We start from the raw sequence: 12006 nt of genomic DNA, 5'->3' as shown, positions 1-12006 counted from the left end.
TAAAAAAGATCCTAACAAGCTCTCAAAACCCATTTAAAGATTTTTCCATGACCATTATCAAACTCAGTTCGATCAACTTCACTGTTTGAATAGATCACTGCCTGATCAACCCCATGTTGAAAGAAGTGTAACACTTTATGATGTTCCATGCGAATTCAACGCTGTATTCTCTCGTATTGTAGCCCTTCTTACCAAGTTTGTCCTTACATGCGTTACTTAACACTTTATATGTCAACAATTTACCGCAAAAAAGGCAGCCAATTAAAATCTTATGTTTATATATTCTTTTTTTCCTCTTATATTTTGTGTATAGGCAATAGAAATAGCGCCCTCTACGATTTTCCATGGATATGCGTGATAATATTTTCCACTTAAACGATGTATAAACAATACGTTATCTTAGCATTAGATATAGGTGCCACCTATTTTTCATATACACTTTTATCATAATGCGAGAGATAAACATCAGAGGCGTAACAAAAATATAACAATAAAAATTGCTTTAAAAAGTATCCACTAAAATAGTTTATAATATTGTTTTAATGATCATTGCATACATATAATTAAATAAACTTCATTCTCCAGATGTACAGTACTAAATACAAAATAACATAATATATCATTTAATTTGAAATAATTAATAAATTACCCGACACTGATTTAGTTTCAATCAAATTTGTTTTACTACATATCTCAATAACTTGTTGAATTTACCTTTCAGAAAAATGGGCCAAAATTATCAAATTTGTATAAATATCAACACAAATGCTTCATGATAGATTAACTTATCGAATCGTTTAGCCTAATTATTATATTTCACACGACAGTATCAAAATTGAAAGATGAAAATTACGCTTTGTTCGCTGATAGTTATATTGCACATATCGACTATATTTGCAGATGATTTCGATGAATTCCAGATACAGGAAATTTCGAATGAAGTTACCGCTTTAAATTTAAATAGTGATGACATTGGTAAACGTTTTAAGCAGAATATTGTTCTGTCACTTTTGGACATTGCAGTCACAAGGTAAGTGGAACGATTTTTTTATATATGTCATTGTATTCTACAGAGTGTCGAAATAAATTTTGAAATGCAGTTACTTTTCTAGTTTTTTTAAACATACAGTACATAGGATAGGGTATCAATAGAAAATTGATCAAACAGACTCCAATGCTTCACATAGCAATGGCATTTTATTGAAATGGTCTAGGACCATTTTTGTTTTTTATTTAAACCCAATTAATTAAAACAACCCAATAAAAATAAATCAAGTGTCACGAACTTATCAATCGTTAGTGTACAGACCCTGTGCACTCGAGTACAATCGTAATTTCCCTTCAAGTATAATTCAGGCAGATCATTGAGGTTATAATTCTGATAATAGAAGTTGTCTGCTGTTTAATTTTTTTTCTATGTTAATTATTAAGATTAGTGATTGAACATTAATCATGTTTATATTTAATATTTGAGGCTAACCTTGTCTTTATATCAATTATGAACTAATTCAGTTGTAAAAATAACTTATTGATACTGACTAAATTGGTAGAGTTAAATACAAGTAAATGTATGCTATACAAAATCAAAACAGTGAATTTGAAGGTGATGGCAAAGGTAACATTTTAATCTAATTTTATTTAAATATGTTTTTGATTTAGACATCGGTATAGTTCAACAATTAGGCTAGTGTATAACTACTCCATTATTTGTATTAATAACATAAATATATTGATCGTAAATAACATGAAGACCAATCAATTTGTCAAATTGTAAACATTAATGGAAGTATATTAAAGTAATATGTATGTAAACCTGATTGTTGTTTTAACTAAAGAATGATATATACACATTTTATAGTTTATAGGATAGAATTACAAAAGTAAATAAATAAATACCAATGATAAAAACACATATTGAATTGTAAAATTTTATTGGGATTTAACAAATATTCTTGGAAAATTTTATAGTAACCCACAAAAGATTATGGAAATACTTATTCCATTTACTGAAATCAACTTAGCACCAAGATTGGAGACACCATTTTATATCTGCAAGACACATAATATAAATTCTTAAGAACGATTGCTTAAATACCCTATTCTGCTAGTTTCTTCTTCAGATTCATGACTGTTAGCCTTGAATAAAGAATGACATTAAATAAATTGTAACACATAATTACTAACCCCTAAGTTATTTTCAATTTGCTTGTTAGAATGACTATCTACGAATCTTTTTAGTTGTATCTAATCTATAAAAACAATTAAAGTATTAGTCAATACATCACTGTACAAAATATGAAATCATTATCTATTTTATTTTAAACAGAAATGCTCTTTGTTCCACTTTTCTACCTTTAGAGTAGTAGGCATTAGATCATTAGGGTTTCGTTCACAATTAATATCATGTGGTTTTATGAAACGATTTGTCAACTCTTGTCAGCACATTTACACTTTTAAGAGCATTATTATCTACCACTCCAGCATTCTGCAAAATCCTATGAAAAGTTACACCTCTAGTCAATTGATCTTTGATTTTATTCTCTTCGGCTTTTGCCAATTTTTTGTAACAAATTTCATATTTAACAAGTCAATTAAAAAGTCCCTAATCCTCAAAAGATGCGTGTATAAATTTGGCAGTTGTCGGATCATTATTTTGTGAATTATAGAATTTTGAGCGAAACAACTTTTGTTATTGTGAAAAAAATGGACGTGAACATTATATCATTCATGAATATTTGGGTATGAAAAAGTTCTGTCCAAAGTGGGTGCCGCGCGAGCTCACTTTTGACCAAAAACAAGGACGAGTTGATGATTCGGACCAGTGTTTGAATATGATCAAGCATAATAAACTCGTGTTTTTGCGTCGATATGTGACGATGGATGGCTCCATCATTTCACTCCGAAGTCAAATCGAGAGTCATCCGAGTGGATTTACGTCTGTATTGTATTAAAAAGGAAAGACCATCAACAGTGACTATCACATAGCGTTATTAGACCGTTTGAAGGACGAAATCACCGAAAAACGGCCGAATTTGGAGAAAAAAAGTGCTGCTTCACTAAGACAATGCACCGTGTCAAAAATCCATGAATTGGGCTTCGAATTGCTTCCTCATCCACCGTATTGTCCAGATCTGACCCCCCGCGACTATTTTCTGTTCTCAGATCTCAAAAGAATGCTCGCTGGGAAGACATTTTCGTCGAATGAAGAGGTGATCGACGAAACTGAGGCCTATTTTTAAAAAAATGACAAATCTTACTACAAAATTGGTATCGAGAAGTTGGAGGGTCGCTATAATTAGTGTATAACCTTTGAAGGGAATTATGTTGAATAAAAAAAAAATTGCTAAAAAAATTTATTTTACTATGGTAGGCCGGGGACTTTTCAATTGACCTGTTATGTCCCTCACGTGTCTCAGTATATTCAACGGATACTTCTCCTAAAATAGATGTTATTAAAAAACATATAACGACTAAAAGATTTCTAATTGTTACCAGAGACTGCTGAATGTTTGCTATTATGCTTGACAGACAAACTCCATTAATGAATTGACTACCTCTAGATGGTGGTTGATGTACTGTAGATGTATTTTCATAACGTTAGTTGGAATAATACATTATACCCTCGAATTTGTTTTCTTGTAGAATTGACACACTAAATTCTTTCTGTAAATGTAATATTTATTTTAATAAATTTATTCAAAATAATTTAAACAAAATCAATCAAAAATTCAACGGGTACCTAGTTTTCGAATTCCATTTCTAAAACCAGTTGTGATGGCATTTATTATTAAAAATATACTCTCTACTAAAAATGGCGATCGCTGGCGATAATTCCCGATTGCAAATTCCGATTTTAATTGAACGCCCAGAGTCCACAGTTTAACGAATACTCCCGAACGTAACAAAGAAAACGCGTTTTTTTTTGTGTAAAATTGACTTTATTCATCAACATAATCTCTATAAATAGTCATCATTCCAGCGCCGCTCTAACATTTCAAAACCACTTTTGTAGAACAATTTATCTTTTGTCTCAAAATAGGCCTGTCACCATTTGTTATCCACTCAGATGATGATCGTTTTGATTGCGCAATGAAGTGATGGATCCATGGTTTTTCTATATTGTTACATCCGTTGTTACATATCGAAGCAAAAATTTCGGTTGGTTACGTTTAAACATGGCCAAGCATTGCTCAGAATCATCAACACGTTCTTGTTTTTGGTCAACAGTGAGCAAACGCGACATCTACTTTGAACAGAGCTTTCTCATAGTCAAATGCTCAAGCAATATAAAACCAACACGCTTTATTGATATTTTTATGATGTTAGCTAACTCACACAACTTCACTTTTCGATTATTCAAAACGATTTTGTGGATTTTTTAAATGTTTTCTGGTGTTACCACCTCATTTAGATGTCCACTGCTTTCTGCATGCATTCACAACATTTTATTTTTGTTTCTGATGGAGCGGAGTCCTTATAATACTTTTCAAGCCGTTGCTTGAAAGATATTTTTCCCATTAAGAAGCAGTATAAAATTAAAATACGAAATTGCTTTTGATGCAATAAAACTAGCACCATCTATGCGTTATGCCCGTGACTTTTCAGCATGTGTTACATCATCGCCATCCAACATTAATATCATTTAGATATCGACTATCAGTAAGGGTCACTGACTGACTAGCTTCATTTTTGAAGAAGTAAGGTACAATTAGGCTTCCAATCTAAAATTGGCACAAAATAGTTGCACATTTTCCTTTTAACGCTGTTCATAATCATTAGGCTTTAATAGGTACCATCTATTTCCAATAAAATATGAGTTAAAGATTTAATTGAACTTTCGAAAAATGGAGACACAGGCTATTTATATACACATATATACATATACACTGAAAAAAATGGGTCTCTTGTTGTTGAAAATTGTTTCTTGTTGTTGAAAATGGTTTCTTGAGAATAGCTATAAAGATGACAAATTCGAATCCTACGCAAAGTCGGAATTATCCTCTATTATTCTATTAGTTAAAAAAATAATACATAATTAATACATAATAAAAAATTATAATTAAAATAGTAGTATATTTTTTAACCATTGTTACAGACTATATACTAAACAAACAGCAGATGTTACCAACTATACCCAACAAATACTAGACAACTTAAAGCCTATTATAATAGAGCAGGGTTTAGATCCTCTAGAACTGCCTGATGAAGCAATTGATGTAAGTAAATTCGAATTATTTTATTCATTTAGCTACCAAAATAGTATGTACTTGAATTAATAGATTATGTATTAAATGCTTGGATGAGTTCTGATATTTTTTCCATTTTAAAAAGACATTTATTAAGAAGTATTGGTACAATATATATCAAAATATATTTTTTTCAATCTCAACAACAGTGATGGAGTGGAAAAACATTTTATGGATTTTTTTTATGTTTTCGTCGGTAACAACCCCTTTTGGGCATTCACTGCGTTCACCGTCTTCGGTGTTCATTCCACCACGTCTAAACTTAGCATACCAATCCTTGATGGTTGATTTTCCTGAGTCAGTGTCCGGAAACTCGGCATCAAGCCAAGTTTTTGCTTCAACTGTATTTTTTCCTTCAAAAAGGAAAATTTTATCAACACGCGAAATTCCTTTTTATCAATTTTTTTCACAATAACAAAAATAGCTTCACTAAAAATGCTATAATTCACAAACTAATGATCCGACAGCTGTCAAATTTATATACGCATCTTTTGAGGGTTAGGGCTTACTAAAAAACATATGGATATCTAGTAGCACCATCTATGTGTCAGGCCGGGGACTTTTCAATTGACCTGTTATATATTGAATAATTCAATAATACTGAATGGAAAACTGTTATTTTTTGTAAAGAAATGTCAAAAGCCTTTAACAATTTGGTTAGGTGGTTTAACAGTTAAAAATCGCATTTTCACTAATAAATATCGCTAATCAACAACATGCAAGCAATTAACATTATAATCAAAACAAATAATAGTATAAATAATATAATATTACCTCTATATCCATGAATAGCTTCTCTTATGGAATTATTGGTATTATTGTAATTATTTATTGTTGTTTAATTAATATCCCTATTAATATCCGGTTATGAGGTCGAGATTCTTTTAATATACTAAATCATTCATATAATTGAATACTAAATCTTTGAGAATATTTTAAAAACTAATGTTGTGTTTTATTTTAATTACCCATGCTGTAAAAAGAACAAACCTAGGGTCAAAAAATACAATTTTTAAGTAAACTTAAGTCAGTTATTTATATTTACAAATTTATCTCGTGTTCTTCAACATAACTTCCCTTAAATACAATGCTTTTCAAAAACAACGATTCATTCAAATGTTACATTGGATATGTCAATCGTAACAAGACTAATCATGTTTAATGCCATGAAAATGTGTATTTATTTATATACAAAATATAATTTAGATAACAAATAGATTTAGTAATCATAACTATTACATAAGTAACACTTTTTGATCAAGTAACATATCCAAGAGATGTAAAAGATAGTTAATGATAAATGTTTAAATCAATTAATTTTAGCTATTGATTGGTGGAAGCGTCACTTTGACAAATGGATGGCTGGAAGATTTTTCAACAATAGGCGTATATGATACTGTAAAGCTGAGTTACAATAATGAGACTAACATAATTGACCTTACCTTACCTCTAAGTTTCGACGAACTAATGGTAAGTTCCATATATATATATATATATATATATATATATATATATATATATATATATATATATATATATATATATATATATATATATATATATATATATATATATATATATATATATATATATATATATATATATATATATATATTAAGCCAAATATTATTGGAATTATTTATTTATTATTTAAAATCTACAGATTTCATATGATTATAAAACTAAAGTTCTTCTATTAACAATATCTGGAGATGTAAAAGCAAAAATATCTGACGTTAAGTTGAGTTTGCACCTTGGATTCGATTTTAATAGCTATGAAGCATTTGTGGACGAAATTGATGTGAAAAATTCAGGGTAAGTTTAAAACTGTAATACTATATTTAAAACACATATTGAGTTTTAGAACTAATTTGTGAGCTCTCTCCTTTATTAAAAAAAATTGTTTATTTCAAATAGAACATTTTATTATTGATCGTTCTGTTTAAGAAAAACTAATAATTTAATAATCGTTTAATAATCCTATACTTTAGTGTTGGTGTTGAATTACTTGATTAATTCATAAAGTTATTTTCCGGAACGCTGGTTCAGGATCAAAAATAAGTTCTTCTTGGAGGTGTCAGTGATTCACGAAACTGACATTAGTTTCTGGGTTTCTTTATAAATAAATGTAAACTGTTTCTTAATTACTTATATTACTTATGAACACAGCTACGATACATATCGATATTAATATGCAAGTTTAGACTAATAATTAGTAGCGAATGATAAAGTGAATGCATACCGTGAATGCCGCGAACATCTTGGTTCGCCCTATTTAAGGTGGTGTGTATGCCACACCCACTCTATACGGTATACCAAAATACCGTCATAAAGCTATAAAAGGGCAGATGCTATGAAAACGTTGCTATGAAAAAAAAAATTTTGGGAAACACATATAAGAATTTTATAAACATTATATATATTTATATATATTATACATATATATATTTTAATGTATGTTCAACACGTTCTTGTTTGCTAACTCACGCAACTTCACTTTTCGATCATTCAAAACGATTTTGTGGATTTTTTTCATGTTTTCTGGTGTTACTACCTCATTTGGACGTCCGCTGCTTTCTGCATGATCGATATCTCTACGATCACGTTTGATGTCAACAAATCAACATTTTATTTTTGTTTGTGATGGAGCGAAGTCCTTATAATAGTTTTCAAGCTGTTGCTTTGCTTGAACGGTATTTTTCCCATTAAGAAGCAGTATAAAATTAAAATACGAAATTGAATCGGTTAAAAACGGTATCTTTAATCAAATAAGATCATAACCATTTTGTTGTTAGTCTGAAAGTTATTTAAGAGCTTTAGCTTCTCGTCCAATTAGTCTTACAGTTCACTGTCTTCGAATTCTTCTGTCGTCCAGCCAGTTCTTTGTCATTTACATCAAAACAACCACTACTAAACTTGAAACCATTGAAACGAAAAACAGGAACTGGCATATGACTGAATAGCTTCTAAAAGTTTGTAATAAGCAGACTACATTTCGACAGCAGATTTTTTCAAATGAGATAACAAAAGTAATGAAAGTCAAATGAATTCAATTTTGAGAATTTTTATCCATGATTACCAACTGTACACAATTAGTAACTGAATAATATTAAATCCAAGGTTGTTATTTTATACAAAAAAATGTAAACACTATCAAATTTAACAGTTAGGTTAGGTTGTTTAGCAATTGTTGACATTAATTCTTCACATTTTCACCGATAAACATCGCTGATCAATATATAATCAGCTACATAAATTTGGACATATAATATTTTAATAGCCAAACACCGATATTTTTTGATATAACGATAAATTATAAAGTATTTATTTATATTTTAGTGGAGTCAGTGAGTCTGATATTGATTTGTTTTTGATAAGTAAGTTAATAATAATAAATTGATAAACCCGGATTACTTGCCAGAAGCTTATTATCATAACCCAAGTTCGCAGCAATGTCGATTGTTTTTAGTAGTATTTGGTAACAACATATAATTTTTTGAGGATATTTATTGTTAGACATGAATTCTTTATATATAACATTTTTTTACTATTTTATTAATACATTGTCGGCTATCCAAGAATTTAATTCCATCTTTTAAAACTAGATATTTTGGAACAGAAAAACTCATTGGTTTCTACTTAGTCTGTACAGAAATGGCATTTCCATTTAGCTTTAATATTAGTAGTATTGCATTAAGAATCTGAACATTATAACGATAAGGGAAGATTATTTTTATTCACCGTATGTGTGCCATTTTATTTATATTGTTACCTACATATCTCTAGGGCATAGAGTAATAGAGAATAAACTCAATAGGGTTCCCTGGAGAAAAGTCTCGCTATGTCCAATATCCAGATGGGGTTTTAATCGCCCATTCAAGTAATTGTATTGGTCAATTTAAATCTCTATTATAGTCACCTGTAAAGAAAACATTTTGCTGTGAATAGATTTGATTGATTATTTGATAAAATTTGCCCTGCAGGTGCGGCACGTGATAACGTCACATTTCATTGACCAATGAAATTTAAATAAAATTATTAAATAAAATTCAATTAATTACTTTACCCCATTTCACATTTCATTAGTGCCTTTAATGTAATAGGATCTCTTAGAGTTCTGTCTATTTGTTTTAATACATTGAAAACAAATTTATCATCCTTCCTTCTATTTCTAATAAAAAAAAATGTTAACAAAAAAATGTAACCGACTTCAAAAAATATATAAGGAAGTCACTAAAAAGCAAAAAAAAATAATCAGATTTTAAACACAAAAAAAATGTTTTAAACAATACATGTACATAATAGTCGTTGTAGTGGCTAAATAAAAATAAACAAAAGCCTTATTTACCTATCTACTACACGGATTTTATATTCCACTATATACACACTTTGTGGTTGCCTTTGCAATTTGAGGTTTTGCTTTTAGATCTTTACTTCGTTCCAACGGGACCACCTCGGAAGTGCACTCTTTCGAATAAAATAAAAAAGAATTTGAAAATCGATCTATAATTGACGCACAAATCGACAAACATGCATTAAAAAACAAGATACAGTCGAACACAGAACGTCCTCCTTTTTTGAAGTCGGTTAATAAACCAGATGGTTTTGAGTCCTACACACGATATAATAAAATCAATCTAAAGGGAGTTTCTAAAGTGTGACATGAGATATTTGCCATGCCTCCAAAAACCAAAAATTTCACTTAACTCTTTTTTTACATAATTGTTAAGGCATCTATATATTTTTAAACCCATTATTTCTAATAGATCCAAAAAAAAATTCAAATTTTGTTAACCAGCCTCATAATACAACTTATTGATTTGGATAGTTAGTAAAAAAATATATCTTTATATAAAAACTGCTTAAAAAATTAATTAATTTAATTAATTCAAACTAGTAACATTTAGATATTGGACGTCGTGAATCATTTCTCCAAAATTGTCTATAAAGTTACATCTATGTTTTCTTCATGATAAAGGGTTGGCTCCAATATATTGCCTTGTTTTGTATTATTCACCTGCTTTATATTATTTCACTGCTGAGTCAATCTTCGCTAGAATGCAAGTTAAAAAATATTGTCGAATTTGCCCAAAAATACACCAGAACAGACTTTTTTTTGATTATTTGTATCTAATCAATTGTTGAATATTTATTTATAAAACCCCAGTAGCAATTAAGTTTTTCGTTCTCTGATTGGTTTTAACTTATTTTACAAGATTCTTTCAAATATTTTAGATGGTATTATTAATAACGAAATTGATCAATAAGATTTTACTTCGTTTCATCGTGTTCCTGGTTTCGGGATAATAAGTAACTCGCAAAAAAATGTTTCGCGGTTAATATAACTCGTTAAATCATCTAATTTAAACAAAAGTTTATCAAAATTTAAATTATCACTATAAAGTGAACAATGCCTGCAAAATATGCAATAAAAATCTATATACCACACCCACACAATGATTCAACAGACGACCCAACCTATAAAACGATTTTTTTTTAATTTGCAGATCTATTAGTTTCGATTTCAGTGGATTAGGATTGCTAGATTGGGTTATTGAAGCAATGAGTACTGTACTGACCATTTTATTCCATGACATTATTCTAGGAGTCATCAACGCGATCATTTACAACCCAGTAGAAAATGTCGTGGAAAATCTTAACGAAAAAATCAATGAATTCCTGCATACAAACTCAACAGCCATTCAACATTTTAGATTAAATATTTAAAAATGACCATTTTAATAATTAAGACATTATAATGAATGAAATTAAATATTTCTTGAAACCAATGGTGTTTATTATATTAAGTAAAGTCCTAGAGTGGTTTTATGGTAGAATATCCAGATATTCAAGTTTAATCAAGTGAATAGAACGGAAGCGATGTTTTTTTAAATTTATTTATTACAATGTTACTAGTCGTTGTCGACGAACCTACAATTTGTCCTTACATTTGTACTCATTTGTACAGTATTTATATACTTTTCGCGGAACATCTTCATAATTGAATTCCATATGTCTATATTGGTTTCAACACTTGCTTGTTTAATAACAATTTATTATGTACTGATAATTATGATTTTCTACCAATTAACCAATACATTTTAACTCCAGTCCTTTCCTTTTCTTTTTTACATGTTCAGTTCAACGAGATTTTGCATCAATATTCATTCCGAGATAATTAGCGTTGTTGGTATATGGAATGTTATTATTATTCATTGTTATTGGTGCTTCTGCGGTCTGATTATAGATGAACTGAACATGCACCGGTTTAATTTTGTTGAATAAAAATAAATATAAAGCTAAAGAAGTGTTATCCTCTTAATTCCAGCTACTTAGGATGAATATCTTTATAGAGACGATCCATAAGACCAAAACATATATCTTGTTTACATTTGGGTACATCGGAAGTAATTCACAATAAACAATACCACATTTTCTATGTTTCCTATTTTGAACACATGAATCATTGAAATTAATCATGAAGAAATTAATTATCGGGTCTATCAAATAAAAGGATTTACAACTTGATCACAATGGGTGCACAATATATCACACTGGGTACATTTGTAACCAATTTCAAGTTAAGGCCTCACTCGCCTCGGCTTCACTTTAGAGTTTGTATCATTTAGTCAAATTATGAATAAAAAAAAATGTTAATGCATTTAAAATGTCTGAATTTGTACCGATTAAATGGCATTTGCGGGAAATTTTTCTTTTTACTGGAATTCAAAAAAAATGCAGCAGAAGATCATCGAATTCT

At 29.4% G+C, this 12006-nt stretch overlaps 1 protein-coding gene across 1 annotated transcript; it reads left to right on the top strand.

The window, feature by feature from the left end:
* Nucleotides 1–759: 759 nt before the first annotated feature.
* LOC143192930 (uncharacterized) lies at nucleotides 760–11035 on the top strand. The gene is made up of 5 exons (XM_076398769.1): nucleotides 760–1030; nucleotides 5096–5216; nucleotides 6570–6716; nucleotides 6910–7061; nucleotides 10754–11035. Exons 1-5 carry the CDS (start codon nucleotides 843–845, stop codon nucleotides 10971–10973), a joined length of 828 nt encoding a protein of 275 aa, XP_076254884.1. The 5' UTR covers nucleotides 760–842; the 3' UTR covers nucleotides 10974–11035.
* The last annotated feature ends 971 nt before the right edge of the window (nucleotides 11036–12006 follow it).

This window comes from Rhynchophorus ferrugineus, unplaced genomic scaffold (genome assembly GCF_030347505.1).
Source record: "Rhynchophorus ferrugineus isolate W39M unplaced genomic scaffold, kcgeb_rfMv2 rfM3, whole genome shotgun sequence".
Classification (NCBI taxonomy): Eukaryota; Metazoa; Arthropoda; class Insecta; order Coleoptera; family Curculionidae; genus Rhynchophorus; species Rhynchophorus ferrugineus.
This window is presented reverse-complemented; position numbering and strand designations above follow the sequence as displayed.

What these genes read in the sequence shown, in the direction of transcription:
- LOC143192930 (XM_076398769.1), top strand. Translation starts at nt 843, where the DNA reads ATGAAAATTACGCTTTGTTCGCTGATAGTTATATTGCACATATCGACT. An exon ending in TTGGACATTGCAGTCACAAG is followed by an intron (nt 1,031 to 5,095) that starts GTAAGTGGAACG and finishes CCATTGTTACAG; the next exon opens with ACTATATACTAAACAAACAG. An exon ending in ATTGATGTGAAAAATTCAGG is followed by an intron (nt 7,062 to 10,753) that starts GTAAGTTTAAAA and finishes TTTAATTTGCAG; the next exon opens with ATCTATTAGTTTCGATTTCA.